At 49.6% G+C, this 23,084-nt stretch overlaps 1 protein-coding gene and 1 long non-coding RNA gene across 4 annotated transcripts in view; one reads left to right on the forward strand and one right to left on the reverse strand.

Annotated features, from left to right (window-relative positions):
• The first annotated feature begins 659 nt into the window (after nucleotides 1-659).
• On the forward strand, nucleotides 660-7,272 carry LOC138919089 (uncharacterized). Its single transcript, XR_011428991.1, has 2 exons — nucleotides 660-2,231; nucleotides 3,147-7,272. It is a non-coding gene; the product is annotated as an uncharacterized lncRNA (long non-coding RNA).
• Nucleotides 5,075-23,084, reverse strand: part of LOC138919087 (ral-GDS-related protein-like) — a 34,546-nt gene continuing 16,536 nt past the window's right edge. For 2 of the 3 annotated variants that reach the window (XM_070243121.1, XM_070243120.1), the window contains one exon: nucleotides 7,160-8,018. In XM_070243121.1, coding sequence (XP_070099222.1) covers nucleotides 7,535-8,018 — 484 coding nt within the window. In that variant the 3' untranslated portion in view covers nucleotides 7,160-7,534. Of the gene's footprint in view, nucleotides 5,379-7,159; nucleotides 8,019-23,084 lie in introns of those variants that run through there. The other variant, XM_070243119.1, reaches the window with a different exon arrangement.

Genomic DNA, 23,084 nt, shown 5'->3' on the forward strand with positions numbered 1-23,084 from the left:
CCGCTCCGCAGCCCCGCCGCCGGTGAGCTCGTCTACGCCGTCATTTTTTCAAAGCTTTCCCCCGTGTGCGCGCGCGCTGTGCTGGCAGGAGCCAGCCTGAGCCTTAGGCCGGGAGGAGGAAGATCCCTGGTGAGAGAAGGAGGTCAGTGGTCTGGATCCCCGGCCAACAGTCACCGGCCTCATTACCAGGGGCAAACGATCGTCTCCCCCGCACCCAGCTGCCGGCGACGTCCCGCGGGCTCTAGAGAGGGCACACGGTCGCGCCCGGGGCGGCTGGGGGCGGGGCTCCCTGGGTCGGCGCGCCCAGCGTCGCAGACGTGGCTTGGTAGCGGCGCGGGCGCCCGGAGCGCTCGCATCCCACCCCGGAGGATGCGGCCGCGGGGGCGGGCGCCGGCTGCCAGCGGCACGGTCCGCGGCCCGGCCCAGCTTCCCAGTCGGAGGCGGGGAGCGGTGGCTCGCGGATCCCTCCCCCACTCCCGGCGAACCTGCAGGAGGCGGGTGGCGGGTCTGAGAAGCGGTCCACCGCCCACGTCTCAAAACCGACCCCGACGGCGGCGGCCTGAGGAATCAGCCTGGACTCAGGGGCGGGCGGCTCCGGGCGTTCGGTTCTGACGCAGTGCTTCAGGTTTCCGGGGGCGGGTTGACTCCCGTTTCCTTCCCATGGCCTGGACCCAGGAAAGAGCGCATGGCGATGTTTCCCAAACTTGCCTGATCCAGAGAAGCATCTGGGTTTGTGTGTGAGCAATACAGATTCCCGGGCGCCCTCCCACGCCCTTGGAATGGGACTCTCCAGGCCGGGGACCCAGGGGACCGCTGGGGGTGGGGGTGGGCAGCATGCCGCGCGTGGAGGGCCCTGCCCTCAATCCTGGCTCCTGGCGTCCCCGCCTCCTCCACTGCAGCCTCCCTGAGCTGTGAAGTCAGGACTCCAGTGCCCTCTGGGGACCATCCGGAGCTCAGCGAGGGGGTTACGCAGACTCAAGGGGCTGGCTGGCTGTATCAAGGGGGGCTGCGACCCACCTTGGGGGGCTATGGCGATCCCCAACCTTGGCGACTTATTAGAAGGAAGCGCGTTGAGATAAAACCACCCCACCCAGATTAATTAACTCGGAATCCCTGCAAATGGGCAGAGCCTGAGTCAAAGCCCCAGGTGCTTCCACTGTGCAGGCAGGCCAGAGGACCAAGCGCCCCGCCGCAGCCTGTCCTGTGCCCTCCCACCCAGTCTCAGGGGCCAAGAGCCCGCAGTTGAGGAAACCCCCTCCCTCACCATTCCTTCCTACTGGAAAGTGGCTGTTGCTCCATCTGCCTCCTGCCCCCACGTGTCTGCAGTGCCCAGGAACCCTCAACCCTCTCAATAAGGCGCAGGCCTTCTTCACAAACCAAAAGCGGGACCCACTGGCCCAGAGGCCCCCGTCAGTGCCAGGGCATCTCAACACTCCTGGAAGCAAGGCTAGGGTCCAGCCCTGCCACATACCCGCTCTGCACAGCCTTTCCTTGTTCATTCGTTTGCTCCATCAGCAATTAGCAACGCTGTGTTAGGGGCTTGAGAAACCCGACTAATGAGAACCCCCGCTTGCCTCAGAGACTTTTCTGTCTGGTAGGACAGACTGACAAATCAGGACTATCAAACGAACCGTGTGAGCTGGCTACTTAAACTTTCTAATAAGCATTCGATTGTTTGTTAACTGCTACATCAATTATTATGTACTTCAAATAATCGTAGGATTGTGCTAAAGTGCTTCCCATGCATTATTTCATTTTAAAATCCTGACTATCCGAATGAGAACCTGCAGCACAGAGAGGTTAAGTAGCTTTCCCATAGTCACACAGCTAGGAGGTACGTCAGAGCCCCCACCAGAGCTGTCTGCAGACACAGCCTGTGTGTTTCTGACTGCCAGACTTCGAGGACACATCTGTTAGGGGAAAGTAAGAGGCAAACCTTCCAGGGGGCTGTGAGCATGGAAGGCTGATGTGACGCCTGAGCTATGGTGAGAATTCCCGCCCTGGCGTTTGCAGTGGCGATTCTCCCTAGGAAGGGTGGCCTGAGAAGGACAGTTTCACTGGGACTGGGGCGGTTCTGATCCCTGTGTTCCAGAGAACTTTCAGAAACGCTGCTCCTGAAACTTAAACACTGTTTCCTTTGAAGTCAAGGGGACGGACCAGCTTGGGGACAGTCCAGCTCCGGCCCCTTGAATCCTCCTGACTGGTCACCTTGTCCGCTCGTAATGGACCTGGTAGGTGCTGGGCATTACACACTTTCCCTCCTAAAGACCCACTTCTTTTCCATCTTTAATATCCAGCTGCTAGCCTTGACTGTAGGAGTCCAATTTTCTTTTTTTAAACCTGGAAGTTGCAGAGCTCTTTCCAAGGGGCTAAATGTGCCCCAGCACTGACCTTGGTTTGTTCCTGATGGAATGAAACAGAAGAGCCAGTGCAAGGGGAAGAGGACAGGAAGGGAAATCCACCCGCAAGCCCTGGTTCCTCAGCCTTCTAGTCCCCGTCTCCGTGCAGCAGGGAGCCCGGGCTGGCGCTATGTCCATGAGGACTCCACGCTCCTCAGTAACAGCCAGCGGGGCCGAGAGCAGACCTCCCCTGGGGCAGATGGTGGGCCCCTGCGTGGGAACCACCTCCTCGCTCACAGTAAGTGAGAGCCGGCATGGCATTCGGCCCTGGACTGGTAGGTGACGGTATGGGTCGGAGGCCAGGATCTGCTCCCTGAAATCTCAGATAGGTGGCTCCTTGTCCCTTCCTCTCCAGAACTGCCCTGTGCCTGTGTGCTATTTTGTTCAACAGCCTGGGCATTCACCACGAACAGGGCACTGATCTCTTACCCAAGCTCACATTTGGCTCCATCTGCTTTGAGTACCAGCAGGTGGAAAATGGAGGCCGATTTTCCTAAGCCAGGATTTTCCAGGCAGCCGATGCTGATCTCTGTGTAAGTGAAGGGCCGGCCTCCTTGTAGCTCCACCTGTTGATGGAGCTTCAGACATGGGCTCCCAGAACAGCTTTGACCTCTCCAAGCACAGCTCCCAAGGCTTGCTGCAAAAGGAAATGGACAACCCCCCATGATTACCATTTTGGAAATCGTGTCAATTCCATCTGTTGGGGAGATTGAGGCTCCTGATCCTCGCACCCGCTTCTTTTCCCAGATCTTCTCCCTTCAAGAATCCATGCCTTCACCTCCTCAGAAACCTGCTCCTGAGAGCCTCCTCTGGGCCGATTAACCCCTCTTGGCTCTGACACCTCCGTTACCACACAGCACAGACTCGGTACTTATGTGGCCCATCCAGATGCCAAAGTAAACATGTTCCTGGGGGGATCAGGAACTCATGGATGCTCTCGGTCAGGAGGGACACGGGAGGTCGCTTAGGCTAAATCCTCCCCATCTCTACTTATCTGTGTCACCTGCCGATTGACCATCCCACTTCCCCTTATATACATACCGTGATGGGGAACTCATTACCTCCCAAGAGAGCCCATCTTTGAAGTACCCCAAGTGACTGAAAACCCCAGGGAGGAGCGGAGAGCCAGCGTGGCCAGAACAGCAGCTTCTGAGACAGCCCTCCTGGCTGCACACGCCCGTGCTTTCCCGGGGTTCCCTGGGGCAGGCTGAATGAAAAGGCAGCGCTCGGAGAAAGGCAGACAGGAACTCACGACAATGGCCAAACACTTGAAGACTGTGTTTCATTCCACAAGGAAAGCTTCACCTCCGTGCCTCTTAGTGTGGGCTGGGCTCAGTGGCTTGTTCTAATGAAGGAAAAGTGGCCACAGTGGCAGTGCATGAGTCTGAGACGAGATCAGGACAGGCCTAAGGGACTCGGGTCACTGTCTCTGGGGACACCAGCAGCCCTGTGGTGAGGACACTCAAGCAGCCCCGTGGGGAAGAACTGAGGGAGAAGCCGAGGTCTCTTGCCAAGGAGCCCCGAGAGTGCGTCAGCTCGGAAGTGGACCTCCCAGCCACAGTCAAGCTTTCAGATGGTGGCAGCCAGGGCAGTGTCTGACGGAGGCCGACGGTCTGGCTAAGCCGCTCCCGCATTCCCCACCCACGGAACCTGCAGGACATCATGAATGTGGCTTTGAGCCACTAATATGGGGAAGTGACTTGTTAAGCAGCAATAGATAACTAATACACATTTGATAAAACAGATGTTCCTTTTCTGTATTTTCTTCTAGCTTCCAAGGATTCCTGAAGAATTTCAATACCGAGGGCACCTCCCTCTTATCTTTGAGCTTTGAATATGAGTGATAGATTGTGTGGCCATAGGTGGCAGTTTTGTTCTAGCGTGATTATCAACAGCACCCCTCCTTCACTATCACAAGTGTCCTGGTTACTAACAAACTGCACTGTTATCCTGTCTGTGGGTAAATACGTCTCCTACGTGGTGTTTTGGGGGCGGGGGGAGGCAGGCCCTCAGGCTTGGTTCTGTGTCTTGACTCGGTTCCTTCCGTGAGCAATGGGTGGCTGAGGGACTGAACTCCCAGTGGTGGACAGTACACGTGAGCCCGGTAGCAGCCATAGCCAGCAGAGCAGAGCTGCCCGGGAGCTGGAGCCTCCCAGGGTTCTCTGAGTATCTTCACTGTGCCGGGAACCACACACACCGATCAGACCAAACTGCCACTTGCGGAAGGTGTAAGACACTTCCTACCAGCTGCCAAAGAACCTGCAGGCGCCTGCTGTTGGCTGTATCTCGAACACAGCAAAGAGAAAACGGGATTAAAGTCAGGCTTGTTCTTGGATCGGGAGCCCCACCAGGGGAAGCACAGATGCTCCCATGGTCCAGGCTGGCCACACCCTTGTCAGGTTTCTGCTCTGAAGAGATGCCAGGCTCCAGGCGCCAGGAGAGCTGGGATTGGTGGGTCTCTGGAGACAAGCCAGGGCCTCATATCTAGTCTCCAGCAGGCTGCCCCCAGGGAGAGGGGACAACCGTACTTGACAGCTCCTCCAGGGCAGGCCCTTCCAAGAGGTACAGACATTTGGGAAACTCCTTCTTTACCTGATCTCTCTCGTGGCAAGTTAGGCCATTTGCCTGTTATTCTGTACTCTTGAAATTGGGAAATAACTGGACCCCGGCCCCTCTTCATGAATGTGAACGCCGTTCCCATTTCCTCTTTGCTGTTTTAGGCAAATCAGCCCCGGTTTCGTTAACTTGCCTCGTGGGTCCTCTTCTCACTCCCTGGATCATGTTTTGCTCTCCTTTGGCTCCACTCCAGTCCCTTGATTTCTCTTAGACTGTGGAGGCCCAGTGTGGCCGTGCAGCTCCGAGAAGGGTCTGCAGGAGGCCGTGGGAAGCAGCGGCTGGTTTGTTGCGTCTGTTTGTTGGTGGTGGGTCTCTGTGCGGTGGAGACTTGGAACTCCTCTTCAGAGGCTGGACTGGCTTCCCCTGTGGGGGTAAAGGAGCAGTTCCCAGTGGGTCTGCGGAGGCCGACTCCTCTGACATGGGTGTGTTGGGCCCCCAAGCCTCGCTACACAGCCTTGCTTGTGGCGTGCTCGGCCTTACTCCTTCACGGGAGTTATTCCAGCCCGCTTCCTGGGTCTCAGTGTTCTGTGCTGCTCTGATGAGCACTTTCACACAGAGCCCCTTTCTCCCGTTAACTCCTCGATGGACTTGGGCAGAAAAGCCAACTCAAGTTCCCAGGGCCTGGGGGTCCTTTGTTCTTCCTCCTGCACTGAGCTCTGGTCTAGGATCTGATGTAGCTTTAAATTTGTAGCAATTACCAAGCATCTGACACTTTTTCTCACCACCGCATCCTGACCAGCAGCATCCCAATGCCATAAGCCTCCAAATCCTCTCAGTGGGAACGTCCCCCACTGCCTCCCTGGCATAGACCCTGCCAGCATTCCTTTCCCTACTCTCAACAGTACTCATCACAGGCCCTCTTCCAATGACCCACCGGTCCTGTGACAGGGCATAGCTTTGAGCCTGCCTACAATAATCCTCACAGACAGCCTCCATCCTGCCTCGGATCTCTCTGCCCCAGGCCTCCAGGATCTCATCAGCTCCCACCGAATCCTGTTCATTACTCTTCTTTAAGGAACAAATGGAGGCTCTGAAAAGTGACCCGCCCATGAATGCATTACTTGATAGCAGGACAGCTGGGGTTGGAAGCTGGGTCTGTCTGGTTCCAAGGATCTCCGTTCCATTCCCCCCTGCTGATGCTGGCCCCAAACCCAAGTCACACCTGCCCCTTCCTTTCTCTCTCTCTCAACCAGGCCCTTCTGATTGGGTGTCACGTCCTGTCCATTCCACCTCAGAAATCCCTCCTGAGTCTGCACCCCTCAGCCCTGCCCCCCAATCCCAGGGCTGGGAATCCTGGGGCCTCCTCTTGGTGATAGTCACAGGCTCCTGAAGCTTGTTTTTCTGTCAGTCCAACTACTGCTACTGCAAGAGCACTTTTAAAATGAAAATCTGACAAAGCCTCACTGAATCCCTGTTGTCTCCACTGACATATTGAATGTCCTTCAGAGACATATGAGGTATGTGGGACCTGACCACAGCCAGCGTTCAAGCTGTGTCTCTCTCCCACCCCGATACACAGCCCCTCCTTTAGCCATCTGGGACAACTCGACATGCAAAAGTGTTGAACATTCCTGGTTTTCCACAGGCTTCTCCCGATGTCAGAATGCCCTCTACTTCTTTCCACCAGCTGATCCACCCTTCAGGGCCCAGAGTGGGGCCATTTCCTCTGTGTTGTCTTTTCTATGACTCCAGGCAAATTGGAGACTTCCTTCTTTTGCTTGCACACTTCTGTGTATCCACTGCTAGTGTCAGGCTCCACACTCTGCACTCTAATTATTGTTGTGTGAGCCTGTCTGCCTCGCTAGACAGGGAGTCCCTGGTGGCAAGGCCCCTTGACTTGCTCACGGTTATGTCTGCCGACCCATGCCTGGCCCAGAGCCTGGCAAAGAGAAGGGACAGCAATTTCTGGCTGAGCGTGTTCCCACTTGGGTCTCTAAGACTTCTCCTCTCTGTTCAGCTTTCCATTCCAGGCTCAAGAACAGTGATTCCGTGCGTGTGTGTTTGTGCTGAGGTGGAAGAGGATACGTAGACAATACTTCATTCCTCTCCCTGACCATTCTCCCAATAACCTCCATAATTGTTCCAACTAAGGCCTATCACCATTGCAAATGAAGTTAGAACTGGTTTCCACAGAGCTAGCAATCTGTACTAGGACATGTTTTATTTTCAATCTTTGACTTTTAACTAAGTCTGTTACATCTGATACTATTTTTAACTTGAATGGAATAAAATAAAACTCTTTTAAAACTCTGAACAATCTCTAACTGTGTTTTGTTCTGGGAATCAGACAATGGATGAGCATTGTGGTGACTGGGAGATATTACCAACAATGGGAAAAATAAGTAAGCATGAGTGAGAATCATCTGAAACCAGAAGTGTGGGCTGGTACTTACTCAGAAAGTCACATGGAAGGGACTGGGTCACAAAATCAAATTTGAAGGTTTTTTAAAAATTATCATCTCATGTACTAGAGAACCCCTTGCACCTGGTAGAGTGCCAAGTAATGTGACAAAATCTAATCATGGGAAATCAAAACCCTGTCCCCTCAGGAAAATGCTGTCTCTCTTGGGGGCAGGATGCAGACAGTCTTCTGTGCCGTGTGGACAAATGACCCACCGTGGTGAGCAAGCAATGAGGCAGCAAAGAGGAGACTGTTGAAGTCGGGTGGAAGCCGTGCCTGCAGCCCGAGCCGCTAAGGCACACTTCCAGCAGCCCAGGGAGCTGCAGCCTCGCTCTGGCTGGGCTGACGTGGAATTGGATTCCATGTCCCATGCCACTGCGTTGGAACACCAGCAGCAGTACCCAAAAGTGTGGTTTTGCTGTTCAAAACCAGCCACTGCTTCACCTGCCCGTGGAAGGAAGAACGTGCCCTGCGTCTTCATCCCTGAGCAGCATGTTGTCCCCAACCCCATGTTGAGCTTCCTAATGACCATCAGGCTTACATCTGCCAGTGTGGGCCCAATGGTGACCAGCAACACGATCTCCATCCTAGAGGTGACCATCCTGGGGAGAGAAGATGCATGCAGTCAGCGCTGAGACAATAGAGCATCTGTGTCACCCCCCAAATTGGTCCCTTAGTCCTTAAGAGAACAGACGCCAGCAGTCTCAGCACAAATTCTTTTACAGCTGAACCCCGCTTCCTTCTGGTGCTTATACTTATGGCAATTGACCTATTTCACGCTTCTTTCACCGACTTACGTTTGAGTTCTATTTTGGGAAGTGACACAAAAATCTCTTGTATCCTTGCAAAAGAGGAAGAGGAAGAAATACACACAGGCACACACATACACGCTCCCCAGAATTCTAGGCTGTAGTAATAGTCTACAAAGGAGCATTTGTTTTCTGTCACCAAAAAACCTTGTCAGAAAGCACTTAAAAAGTGTCAACAGTCCTTTCAGAAATAAAACATATATATGTTAACTTATTAGATGCTTATCTGGTAAGATGTCTGCGGAGTAATGTCAATACCTGTTGGTGGAAAGTCCCATCTCAGAAACAGGGCCAGACAGTGATGGATGAGTCCCTGCAGGTTCAGATGCCAAGGGCCCTCAGAAAGCCCCCCACTGTGGTGGTGTTGGTGCCCTCCACGGATGCCCACTCCCAGGGCACCCTGTGCACAGCAGAGGGGAGCCCTGCCTGGGGCCGTTGTGCTACCCTCTCACCTTCTGGCACTGTGTCAGACCATGCTTCATGGCTAGCCACAGGGTTTCCTCTACGTAGTGTCACTTTAATCAGAGGTTGGATATCAGAGTACTGACCTGACAATGAGCCACTGGAATAAAAACTACATACCTGAGTATACAAGACAATTACATTCCGGGTGGCAGATGACCAGACACCCAGTTCCCAAGTGCTATCTTAGGCCTGACAGCACTGACACTATGACAATGGCAGTGCCCATTTGTTGAGTATATATTACAGTCCAAACACCTCACATATATTGTTTATAAACTTCCCTATTCCCTGTGAGGGATATTTTAGCTTACCATTTTAAAAACGAAAAACTACGCCTCAGTGATATTAAATAAATTACTCAAGACACCCCAACTACTAAGTAGCAAACCCAAACTAGGACTCGCACCCAGGTCTGCCTAATTCCAGAGACTGCATTTTCTTCCCCTAAACCAAATTGCCTCTTATAAAAGCAGATTCCTCCCAGATTTGGACTTAAATCCTGTGATCATCCCACTGCCAGTAAAGCATTTGGTTTCTTTCCCTTATCGCCTATAAGATGAGAGCACTCTTTAACCTTGGTAGATTTTTAAGGCAATTAAAAATGGAAAGACATTAAAAATGATATGGCATCCTGGATCAGATCCTGGAAACAGGGCATTAGTGGAAAAACTAGTGAACTCCGAATGGAGTCTGGCATTTAGTTAATAGTAATTTACCGATGTTAGTGTCCTGGCTTGGACACATGGACCGTGTGATTTTAGACGTTGACAATAGGGGAAACTGGGCGAAGGGTATGCGAGAACTCTCTGTGCTATCTCTGTCACTTTTCTGTAAATCTGAAGTGATTCCAAAATTTAAAAGTTTACCTTTTTAAAAAAGGGACACCTAAATAAATAAAAGGACAAAAATGGAAATGTGGTAATCCTCCTGTGGTTCCTGAGTCTCAAGATTTGCACAAGTAGATTTATCATAAGCTGAAGAGACAGGAGGACTAACAATTTCTACTTGTACATCAATGCATTGGGATTAATATACTTAACAAATTTACTTAAAAACACTACCAAATGCATTGTTGTTTTTTGTCCTTGTTTATTTTATTAATCGACGAATGCCGAGTGGAACTACTATCCAATGTAAACATTTGTTTTCTAAATGAAAAGATAAGCCATAAATATTTTTAAATGATTCCATATAAGGGGAAGAAGGGATCGTGACAAGGAGGAAGGAAGAGGCTAGACTCCACTGAATATACTTTGTAGGTGTGATTTTGAAACCATGAATGTAGTCTTATACAAGTATAAAATGAAGTGAAATATTCAGGAAAGAAATCCCTAGAAGTCAAGAGCAAATTGAAATAAATAAACCTAGCCATCTACTGATTTGTGGCATGACCACAAAGACAGAAACTATTCCATGTGACTTTAAAATACTCATTTGACTGTACATCCTTAGTAAGACATACCCGAAGAACAGGAAGAACATACAAAAGAAAGAACAACTTAAAGGGTATTCACAATCGTGTTATTGACTCTATGGTTAGGGTTGTTCTTCTGAGACTTAAGATTGATGGGATCAAGTGAAATAGCTCCTGAATTTTAACCAGAAGCAGTCTGATCAACTCATTATACGTTGTATTTTAAAAAACGCTTTCCAGCTTTATGCACTAAAATGTCTGGAAACAATGACACACCCATCACTAGTGAAAGCTTCTAGTGTCTAGATTGTGGACTCCAAGCACCATTTCTCATTAACTGCAACCAGGGCTCCTGGGAGAAATGGCTGCTTCCAGGTCTGGGACAAGCAATGTAGCAGGTGAGCATGAAAATCTTGTCGTATCCAAAGATAGGAAGCCATCAATGATAACTCGAGTCTTGTCAAAAGGACCCAGGAGTTGACCTGACTAGGCTCCCATTAGTCAAAGATGGAGCAATTTGAGCATCAAAAGTAATAACAGTGACTTGAAAGACACCAAAATATTTGTACAGTCATGCATCACTTAACGACGGGATACGTTCTGAGAAATCCATCCTTAGCCAGTGTTGCCCTTGTGTGAACATCACTGAGTGTACTTACACTAACTTAGATGGGATAGCCTCCTTCACACCTAGGCTCTATGGTACTAATCTTTCAGGACCACCAACATATACATGGTCTGTCGTTGACCTAAACGTCATTATACCGGGCGTGACTGCATTCACGAATTCACTAGGATAGATTAAAAAAAAGGCAAACAGAAAACATCCCTTTGGTGGCTCAGGATGCCAGAGAACCAACACAATCTTTGGAAAATGGGTTAATGAAAAGAGAGATTCAAGCATTTATCCTGACTTCTGTAAGAACCCTACCTTAGGGTATTCAAACAGTTGACGAGAGAAAGTCCCTTATAGAAATGGGCCAGGTAATGAATGAAAAAGGATCCATGGAGTGAGGGCATAACCATTTTGCACCCCCTAATGAAACAACAGATCTAGGAATGGTCATTGGTGGCTACAAAGGTCTCAAAGAGAGATGGCCAGACATGGTGCCTCCTGATGAAAGTCTACAAATTTGATGTCTGAATCTAGCTGAGTCAATTTTAACAAAATGCCTGAGGAGCAGAAAAACAGATTCAAAGTCTCCGTGGGGACACAGCTAGCTAACTCTGGACTGTAGGAAACTAGAGCAGTGCCACCAAACGTGCCTTCACAGACCAGCATCAGCGTGATTCGGGAGCTTGTTAGAAATGCACATTCTCAGGCCTTAGGTTATTGTTAATTTTTTAAGGTATGGCGGTGCTTTGGTGGTTCTATTTTACAAAGTCCTTTCTTTTAGTAATGTGTATTTAAATATTTGTGCATGAAATGATATCCTATTTGAGATTTGTCTCTACTAATTTTGGGGTGGGAAGTGGGAAAAGAGGTGGGGTTATAACAGAAACAAGATGAGCCATGACTTCATAATGATGGAGGCCGGGTGCTGGCTACATGGCAATTCTTTCTACTCCTCTGTTTTTAATACTCAGCCTTTCCATAATAAGATGGATTTTAAAAGAGTCTAATTCAGGCAAACAATGTAGCAAATATAACAAAATGTGAATTATTAAATGGGTTGATGGATGTATTAGGGTAGCTATTACCCTTTTCTCTCTACTTCTCCATGTGCTTGAAAAGGTTTCTACTTAAAACTAAAAAGACTTTCACTGGGAAAAACTGAAGTAGGTGCTCACGCTTCAAAACATGGGAGTCACTGTAGAAAACACTGACGTCTTTGCTGTAACAATTATTGATGAAAGTGTATGTGCAGACACCATATTACACAAATTCAGATGTGATTACCTTGTTGTTAACACCAGTGTTAATCAGCAGGAAATGAGGTCCAGGGAGCTGTCGCCCAGAGTCACAGGCTGTGCCTGCGGTCAGTCCCAAGCCGATCTCTACCTATCCTGTGATCTTCCTGGTACTGGAACATGTACATTTCAGAATCACATCATTTTTCCGGTTTATTGTTGATCATTCCTATGACTTGGGGATGCTTTCTGTGTTCTAGGATATCAAGTGATAACATTCTGTGCTGTGTGTTTGTTACTTGATTTTTGACTTTAAAATGTGTCATTGGGTTATAACATACATTCAGAGAATTGCGTGAATATGAAGTATGCAGCTGCACGAGTGTCACCTATGTCTTGTGGACAGGTTTCTGGAACCCCTCTCCCTGGCCCGATGGGTGAATCTAGCCCACAAACTGCATAGGCGTTAAGTCAGTCCGATAACACCCACGCTGTGCTGCGCAGGAGCCGTGCAGGCCGTCTTCAGCCTGTGTCACACGACCTTGCGTCCCCACGTCTCATGACTGAAGACGCCAGTTGCACCTCTGCAGAGCAGGAAGAGGTGAAGGGCAGCTCGCTCTCACCCTCCCCCGCTGCATTGCTTAGAGATTGTGGGAATAGTTAACGACCCTGGTCCTCGTCTCCCTCCACACGTAGATAACGTCAGCGTCTCTGAACTTGTTTGATGTGTGACTGAAGATGCTTGTTTATGTCACCCAGATGCACTGTATCCTTTGTGACATAGATGAAATCTAGTGGCAAGTTTTTTCCCTCTTCTCCTCTTCCCTGCACGTACACTGTTGGTAAAAGAGACAGAAGCTGCCCTTCACCTCACACCCTCGGAGCAGTCCCATCAGAGCACCCTGTGGAACTGGTTCTCGGGGTCCCACTCCTCACCCCGAGTATTGAATGAACTCCATCACTAATATCACCTGCAGCTTTCTCTCAGTTGACACTATGCAACCTGTGTACCACCTCCCGGGGCAGGATGTAGAATATTTCCCATGCCTCCACCCCTTGTGCCCCTCCCTTGTCACAACCCTCCTCCTGGGAAATGGCTATGCTGAGGTCTACCACCAGAGATAGAAGTAGGATCCTAGTGGGTGGTCTTTTCTGTCCTGCTCTTTCACTCATCATGATGTCTGGGAGAGTCACACTGTTGCTGCAGGTGGCAGGAGCTTATTGCTTTTTGTTGCTGTGTAGTATTCCATCATGTGAATATACTCAAGTTACTTATCTATCCTATTTGATGGAAAGTTGAGTTGTTTCCAGTTCTCCACTATTGTGAGTAGACTGGCGATGAACATTCCCATAAGAGTCATCTGGCAGATGTGTGCAGCCACGTGTCATGGAATAAACCCTGGGTGGAATTGCTCAGTCAGAGGAAACCAAACCATATGTTTACCTTTGGGAGGTCATGGGCAAAGCACTTCCAACAAGGTCCTCACAACTATGACTCCCGCCAGCAGCAAATGAGAGTCCCTGCTGCTTCATCTTCCCAGTGACACAGTTGTCACTGTCCTTGCCATTCTGCTATCAGCATTTAGGAACCTCCTCCAAACTGTCCAGTGTTCCTCTGCAGAGTCAGTGTGCCCTCCTGTGGCTCGCACAGCATCTTCTCCATCTCTGCCACAGCTCTTGCCATCTCTGGTGGAGCTTTGCTTCCTCTGTGTCTCCCCTCATTAGAATCTAACTCCCCAGGGGCAAGGGCGGTGCTTTCTTCTTCTTCTTGATATTCCAGGAGCTTACACAGGGCCAGGGACACAGTCCTGGCTCAATCAGAGTTTGATTCAATGAGTAAATGAATGAGTGGATGAATGAATGAATCAGTCAATTAATCAATATTCTGAAGAAATTAAAACCTACTTACCTGGCGGGACATGGTGCACATTTTATATAAACAACTAAGCTCTTTGGGCCACGCGAACCTCTCTCCAGAGCTGTACACACAGGGAGAATTTTTGGCCTGAAATTCAGAGAGCGCTCAGGGATGGGGAGAAGCTTTCATCTCCAAGGCCTCATTTGCACTGGGCCTGCAGCACAGAGGAGCAGGACTCGGTGCCAGGATGGGGCTGCCCAGGCTGTGCTGAGCTTGGATAGTGTGGATCCGCTTTGCAAAGCCCACCTCTTCCCCTCGAGCGACCGGATCCCCAGGATCCCAGGAAACAGCATGTGCACGCCCTTCCGTTTCTCAGTCGCTGCCGAGACCAGCAGGCTCCTCCGTGTGCCGGCTTGGTGGGCTACAAAGGCTACGCCCACCCTGGCCCCACCTCTGAGTTCAGGGATTCCCAGCCGTGACCTCGGGGTCTAGACGCACGTGCCCAGAGGAGAATGATCATGGAGATGCAGTTTTGGTCTCCTCTAATAGACAGGTCTGCCTGTCTATTATGTATAATTTATTATATTTTTATATATATAATATATAAATTATATAAATATAATTTACAAATTATATTTATATAATTTATATAATATATATAATTTATAATATATAGTAAAATATAATAATTTATATATAATATAAAGGCTGCCATTTGTATAATGGGAGATTGAGAGTGCCCTGCTGTGTTACAATAACCTGAGAGCCTGTGGAGACAATTCTAACCACCAACAATTCAAAGGCAAAGCCCATCGTTCAGGAAAACATTTGGTTTTCATTGAACTTCTGCATTGTGATTACCCCAGTGGACTGATATCTGCGACTTTTGTTATGAGCTGTTTAGGAGCATTTTGACATGTAGGGGGTGCTGCCGAATGGAAAACAAATGTTCAAAGAGATGAGCACTGAGAAAAGCAGAGTTCTGAGAGAGAGACCGTGGGCACTGGCATGAACGTCATTCTAGTCTCACCAGGGTTTCTTCAAGTCACACCAGCCTGGAGGTGAGAAGAGGCAGAATTCTTACTGCATTTATCTAAGGGTTTACTGCATTGTCTCTACTGGCTCCTGAGGGCACAAGACTCAGCCCTTTACTTCCAGGTGGCCCCTAGGACTGTCACATGTACAACTTGAGCAAACATCCTTGGCCTCCGTTGTGCCCCACTTCCCCTGGCCCTGCCCTCAGCCCCATCTCCCTGAAGCAGTGAACAAGGAAACGGCAGAAGTGCCCGATGCCCAGGGCTGAGCTCTGGCAGCATGCCCTGGGACAGGTGACCACAACCAGCCTGCCTGCTTTCCCAATGTCCCCTGGGAGTTTTAGTGAAGACAGCAGCTGTCAATTCAGCCTGAAATGTCTATCACAGTGGCATACTCTCATGCTTACTTCCCCTGTTCCCCCAAGGAAAGACGGTCCTGTGTGGCTGTCCTCATTTCTCCAGGCTGCTGGACCATTTCTGCCAGGCAAATTCCCAGCTTTGTGTTACAGGAGGAGAGGATGGGATGGGGACGGCAGGAGAGAGGCCAGCGAGAGAGGCGAAGCTTCCTCCCGAAGTCCATTGACGCGATTTGTGTCCCAAAAAGAAGGTCTGGACTTCCTGTGGGTCTGCTTGTGGCTTTTGAACCATGCTTCTTGAACGTCACCCCAGCTGTGGCCTGAGTAGGCCCCATTCCAGTCCCCTCTTCTCCTAGGACTCAGACGTGAACAAATGTAAACGCGAGGCAGCCTCAGTCCTCAGAACAGCCCGTCCTCTTGGGTGACCCAGGCCCCCCGAGCAGACCTGCAGCCTGAAGGGCTGTCTCTTCTCCAGGATGAGTTCCATGCAGGAGGCTGCCCGCCTGTCTGCCCACCCAGGTCACTGCCCCCAGGGAGCAAGGCTGGGGGTTAAGCTGGTACGGGAGTAAATGGCCAAGAAGGGCTTCCTCCAGCAGCTCTTCCCATCCCCTCAGGCTGGGTCCTGCAGCAAGGGGCAGCGGACACACCCCAGGAAGGCCGGAGTCACTGTCCCCAGTGACAAATGTAAGCAATCAAAGCTCACCCCCTAGTCAATTATTCAGATAAATCTGAACAACATCAGATGGCCCATAAAGGTCTGTTTGTTTCATTTTACCCCAATTACACTAGATTTATGGCACTTGGATTCATAGGTGCACACATCCATCAGTGTCGGGGAACATCTACATGTGGCTGACCAGGAGTGAAATTGTGGTGTTTGAAAGATGTTTCCAAGTCAGTGATGTCCTACTTTCCAGAAATAGTTAATGACAGGAAACAGTGCTAATTAGTGGTAATGAGGGCAAAACGCAAGACTTCAATTACATAACATCCTATAAATTCTGTATGCGTTTCTATCATCTTCCTGTTTCTCACTCTGTCTCTCACTCTCTAGCTACATAACTAATAAATGTAAAAATGATAGAAAACACACCAAAATATTCTCACTGGTTATTTTGGGTTGCTGGAATTGTTGGTGACTTTTCTTTGCTTATTAAAATTTTTTGCAGTTTCAAATTTTTCTTCACTTTTATATAGTTAGCCTTTGTTGTGTAACAAACTACTCTAAAACTTAGTTACTCAAAACAAAAAACAAGAAATATTATTTCTGACAAGTCTGTGGGTCCATGGGGCTGGTCCCTGGATCCAGGCCTGCTTGTTGGGTCTCTGCGGTCAGCTGAAATGGAGCTTTAAGTTTAATATATTTCATCTTCAATGATTTAAGCAGTATTTTTAATCACTTTAATGGTATTTTAAAAATCACTATTGTGTTCGGATCCCCTCTAAAACTGATTCAGGATATATTCTTATCACATTCTCACAAAACATTTGGTAGTGGCCTAGATTTATTACTATTTTGTAACAATTCTAGTCACATTGGAATCCTGCAAAAGATGTTTCAATAAGCTAATATTTAGAAATATTTAAGACTGTCCCTCTGTTAGGAGAAAATGTCGTCAATCACGGCAATATTCTCATTTGAAAACAAGATAAGCAGAGAAATGCATTTTACAAATAGTATAGATAATTTGGCTTTCTTGAAAGCCAGGAATGTAAAATTATAATAATTTCTGATTTTGATATATATAAAACATTGAAAATTAAAATAATGTTTATTAATACATCTCATCTTTATCTTTCAATATATTTTCAGCTACTTCCATGTCATAGGAAATTTAGCATTAACAATTCTTGCAGCGGATGTAGGTTTGAACATTTTTCCCTTTCGCCCAGGAATTCTGTAGTCTCCAGGCGTGTCCTGTGTCCCCAGCTCCCTCCCGGGAAGGCCCAACATCTTGCACATCCTTTCACGAGGGCACCTGTGTGTCTGAATCTGTGCACGATTCCTCCCACAAACCTCACAAGCCTGTGACACAGCACAGCGGGCTGTGATCGCCCCAGGAGCCCCATAAAGGGCGATCCTGTGCACAATAGGCCTCAGGAACACACGCCCTGAGGGAGTAGAGAACAAGCCCCAGGAACAGTCCAGACCATGCAGCTCTGTGCGCATGACCGAAGGAGAGTGTCAGAGGAGGCACACAGGCCCCTGCTGGGCCGGAAGCGGGCAGGGAGCATCCTCTTCCCGAGGGAGCGGCACGTCGATCCTGGGGACAGGAAGCTCTTGTCTCACTGCGGCCAGGAACCAGCATCCATGGGCAGCACACCCAGCACCACACCCTGGTCTCTGGGGCCCCGGTCAGAACAAGGCGGTGGTGTGAGCCCTGTGCCCCCGGCCGGGGAGCAAGCTGGCTACCATTAAGCAGGGACTCCTAAGCTGAGGCACAGCAGCTCAGTGGTCACACTGTTCAGTCCCTTAATTTCTGAAGTTCAAATGGAATGGGCACCGTATCACAGGCCTTGATGAGAGTGGATTATGATAACAAGAAGTACAGGTCAAAGTGCAACACGTGGTGCGTATTCTCTGTGCTGCTAATGAATGAGGAGAATTTAAAAGAAAAGAAAATACCCTTCACAAAAGGGTACAAAATCAAAATAAATAAAATCCTTACATAAACATCTAAACAAGTAAAGACAAATCTGTATCCAGAAAACTACCAAATGCTGTGAAAAGCTAGCAAAGAAAACCTACCTAATAGGAGACGTATTTCACTTCCACGATCAGTAGACTCAGTATAATGAAGATGTCAGCTCTTCCCGACTGGACCTACAGAGTCAACACAACCCCAGTCAATGTCCCAGTCAGACACTTTGTAGATATCTACAAACCGTTTCTGCACCTGGAATATCCTGCACAACACTGAAGAGCAAAGTTGAGTAAGCCGCACTTCCCCATTCCAGGATTTAGAAAGGTACAGGGAGTGTGATGCTGGGGTAAGAATGTGCCAGGAGATAAATAGAAAAGAACACAGAGTCCATAGATAGACTCACAAACATGGGCAACTGATCTTTGTCAAAAGATCAGAGGCAATTTGATGGAGAAAAGTTAGTCTTTTAAACAAATGGTGATGGCACAATCGGGTGACCATATGGAAAAAACTTAACAAAGATGCCAACTTTTCACATGACACAAATATTCACAAAAATTGTTCATGGATGTAAACACAAACTGCGAAACTATCAAAATTCTAGAACTAGCAAAGGAGAAGATATGACCTGAGATTTCATAATGACCTTTTATCTTCAACATTGAAAGAACGAGTCTTCAATGAAAAATCCAGTTAAGGTGGACTTTGTTATAATTAAAATTTTCTACTCTGTGACAATCACTGTTAAGAGAAGAAAAAGACCAACCCTAGACTGTGCGAAATCTTTGGAAGAAGCCTATCTAAGAAAGGGCTGGTATTAAAATGTACAAAGCATCATAAATTTAACAATAAGAAAACAAACATTCCAATGAAAAATGGTTAAAGATCTGAACAGACACCTCGCTAATGAAGGTGTAAGCATACAATAAGCATGCAAGGAGATGCTCAAAATCATTATCATTAGAGAGAAGCAAGTTGAAACAAAGTGAGACGCCTCAACACACAAATAAATGAGATCAATTCATGGCTGGGGGGTAGGACGGCACAGACTCTCTGTCGTCACTGCTGCCCATGCCGAGTGGTGCAGCCACTGTGGAAGACACTTGGGCACTTTCTTACAGAGCTAAACATCATCTTAACACGTGATCCCTCAACCATCTTCCTAGGTATTTACACAATGTTTTCAAATAGAACGTCAACAAAAAAGCCAGCACACATATATAGACTGCACCTCATTTATACAGGCAGGGAACTTGAATGAACAAAGATAACCTTCCATAAATGAAAGGACACCCAAATGAGGTACATCCATGCAATGTAATGCTATCAGGTGCCAACACTGAAAGAGCTATCAAGATGAAAACACACGGAGGAATCTCAAATTCACCTTTCTAACAGAAAGAAGCATCTGTGAAGGCCAGGTAGAGTACGCTCTCATTGATATGGCATTCTGCAAACACAAAGCTATCAATTTGATCCACAGATCAGCTTCCCAGAGCTGCGCAGGGCTGGGGTCGGGGGAGAGGAATGAAGAGGTCAGGAAATCCGTGGGATGCTTTAATGGCGGATACTTGCCTCTCTGCCTTTGACAAAATCCCCAGATTTTTACAGTGGAAAGAGCAAATCTTGACTTACACAAATTAGTAAAATGATTTAGGTGGGTGGATCCTTGGATGGCATGCAGATGAGACTAGAGAGTCTAACCGTATTGAGAATGGAAGAAACAAACTCACTTCGAGTGGTGGGGGAAGTGGTGCTGACCTAAGGACCTTTGGAAATGACTGGAATATGTACAACTACAGGAAAAGACACCGAGCAAGCAGAGAGCCCTACTTGATAAAGTTCTTTCTCAACAGTTACTGGTTAATAACTGTGAGGCCCCTATGCATCTAGACCGGGATTGGAGAAAGGACTGAGTGGTCGTCAGACGGCAGGAGCCAGGGTTCCACTACTGCAGGGGCAGGCTTCGGGGAGGGCAGGGCGCGGGCTGGAGGGCTCCATGTGGCCATGCGTTCGACTGGGAAGCCGTGCTCTGAACTGACGTTGACCTTAATCTAAACATGGCTGTTTCCATATAGACACATATACAGCAGACAGTGTACACACGGTAAGGTCAGCACACCAGCCTAACTTAAGCATCCTGCCACCGAGAGGGCCAAGAAGCAAGGACACCCCGGAGCAACCAGCACACTGAGCTCACAGATGCACGTTTTTAATGCCATGGTCTCATACAAGGAGCCAGTGCTCCTTGAGGAAAAGGCTGATTCCAGGCTGAGGCTGAGAAGGCGCAAGACAATGCTGCAGAATCCTGTAGAAAAGTAAGGAGGCGTTATATCCCCAACTAAAATACACAGGCGCCATAGTTTTCCATCACATTTATGTCGTAAGAATATTTAAGCATTAAACCCAACCCGGCGGTGTAGTGGCTGAGTCAAATGCTTCATTTTGTCTGCCCAGGATTCACAGGTTCAAATCCTAGGCGCAGACTTATGCCCTGTTCATCAAGCCATGCTGTGGTAGGTGTCCCACAGACAAAAGAGAGGAAGATTGCCACACATGTGAGGGACGCTGGAGGCAGAAAGAGGCAGCGGAGCTCCGTCAGGACAAGGAGCGGTCTCATGCCCGCCAGCGTGGCTCTGAGAGTTTGAGAAAGAGGCCCCTTCAGAATCAGTGGGGGCATCAGTTGGACATTTGTTTAGTTAAGAAAATGGTCTATTCAGCTGAAACACTTCAAAATCAGAGCGATGTGCATGGAGCAAAGGTAGTTGGTGTTGGTTTCTGGCCCGTGTGCGCTCACGACCCCATCCATTCTCTGAGTGACTGAGCTTCTCCACATGAGCCGCAGCGGCTCCTGGGCCCTTTGCACTTCAGGTTCCCCATACAATGCACAGGTTAGCATGGGATCTCTGTGCCTCCTTCCAGCTCCGTCTGCCTCATTGCTACATTCACATGAGGACACATTCCACTAGGGAACTATTGTTGCCGTCGTTAGGACACGAAAAACGCATCCTGGGCCCTCCTGAGAGGTGCTGCCGGGCCTCACATGCCTCCTGGATGCAGGGTTCAGTGTGGTTGGCATGCCCTCTGTGGGCCATGGTCACACCAAGCCCGTGCTCAGCAGCTTTTCTCACATCCCGGTCCCAGGCCACAGGGCGAGGAAGGGGCAGCAGGCCAGCAGGGCCTGGGGCCTGAACCACTCAGCAGGACAGCACTCCCGTTTGAATCCACGCTTGGGGTGGACACCAGGGAACAAGCACCCTAGGCTCCCCTGGGCTCCTGAGGTGTTTCGGGTGCCCCTTCCCTGCCCCCTTGCTCCATACCCCATGCCCTGGGAGCCCTTCCACCCAGGACATCAGGAGGCTTAGCCCCTCCAGCCTGGCTATGGGACCCCCGAAGCCTCGTGGTCATGTCCTCGTGGCAGGGAGCCTCTCTTTTTTCTGGAAATGAACTCCAGTCGTGCTGGCTGAGGGCTCCAGCCCTGTTTGTCTGAGGCTCCATCCGTCGCCCAGGCTGCACGCCTGCTGCTCTCTGAGACGGGGCCCCGTTTTCCTTAACGTGCCCTGTTGTTCACCACAAGCTCTCTGGGCCTCCAACTCCTGCCCGCTCCAGGCTGTGTACTGTCTGCTCCCACCCCTCACACCCCTGTTACTGGGCTCTACCTTCTGCTGGGAAGCCCACCAGTTGGCTTTGACTGGTCTGTGGACACTCAGCACTGCCCTGGCCTCTGTTCACCTCTGTTTCCATCACGGTGGACACCCAGCTCTGTGTGACAACCTCACATCCTTCCAGCCATCCTCAGCTCCCAGGAGTCCTGGTCCAGCTCCTTCTTTCACACCTCCTACCATCCAGGATGCTTTTAAACAGCCTCTGAGTACCACAGACAAGCTGCCGCTCCCCCAGGCCACCTGCTCTGATGCTAGCCTAGGTCCCTGCATCTCGGCAGCCTCCAGGAGGAGGTGCCTCCTGGGCAAGGCCCTGAGTGACCACCTTAGTGTAGTCGTGCTCAGAAACTCAAAACCAGGTCCTGCTTCCTGTGAGCTCGTGAAGATTCTGGAGACATGGTCGGAGAGCTGACGCTGACTTCCCAAATCTGCTCCCAGGCCATTCCAAAATGTCTGCCCCTGAGAGAAGGCCCGACTACCCAGCAGTTGTCCCCTGCAATGGGGTGGGATGGCACTCATGGCACGAGAACTGCGGGGAGCAGGGATGTCTCCCTTGGTCTGTTTCACTCTCTTGGCAAGAAGACCACAGACCAGTGAAGAGTTCTGATGATGAAACTTTGCCCAGTTCTGACTCCCACTCTCTGTGGTCAGGAGCAGCCTTGGGGGGATGCTTGTTAAGAAACAGCTAGTGAGACTACACGGCAGAACTTTGTGTCACTGAAGAACATCGTAAAGTCTCACACCAGGACCATTTAACTGTGTGACGCTATTCTTCTCTTGCACAAAATGTGCCCCCAATCCAACAAGATTCCAGTTGCTCCTTCGTTTCTGGGCCTGATGGTGGGTGGGATAGAAGGAAATTCATGACTTCAGCCTCTAATCTGGTAGGACAATCAGGCACACACTTAGCTCTCTCTGTCTCTCACGGCCAAGGGAGGGGGACCAACTCGGAACTGACCTGGGCCCTGGTCGCATCGAGGACAACAGGTTCCCTGCGTCAAGATGGAGTCCCTGGCTAAGCCATCTGTCTGAGGGGGCAGAGATGCGGTGGGCAGGCATTCTAGGTGCGGGCAAGAAGAGCGGAGGTGAGGGAGCAAGAGAGCCCAGGCATGTTTGAGGAGGACAGGCCAGATGGTGTGGGTGACAACGGCCAATTACTCCTCCTTTCTGTGCTTCCTCTACGTTATTAAAAACCTGGGATATTACCCACAACACTCCAAATTATTCTGAGGGCAAAATGAGTGGATACGCACAGACTCTTAACCTAGACCTCTTGCCTTCCCCGGCCCTGCTCAGCCCTGGGTCCTGGCGCTTCTCTTGCTCTTGGAGGTAAAGGATGGTCTGCCGTGTAGCCAGTCACGTTCTTGGATGGCTGTGCCCTGTCAGGGAGGCCATGGGCAACCAGGATGTGTGCTCCATCCCTGCTGCATGCTGAAGGCCACGCTGGCAGAGGCCAGGCCCCCTGTGTGTCTGAGGGCCACTGGCAGCCTCCATCCAGAGGGGAGAGCTCTGAACCGCTAAACAAGTCATCTGGGTGTTGCTGTGACTGGGTGTTTCCGTGGGAGCACGTTCAC

The sequence above is a fragment of the Equus caballus genome, chromosome 19, assembly GCF_041296265.1.
Source record: "Equus caballus isolate H_3958 breed thoroughbred chromosome 19, TB-T2T, whole genome shotgun sequence".
In the NCBI taxonomy this organism is placed as follows: domain Eukaryota; kingdom Metazoa; phylum Chordata; class Mammalia; order Perissodactyla; family Equidae; genus Equus; species Equus caballus.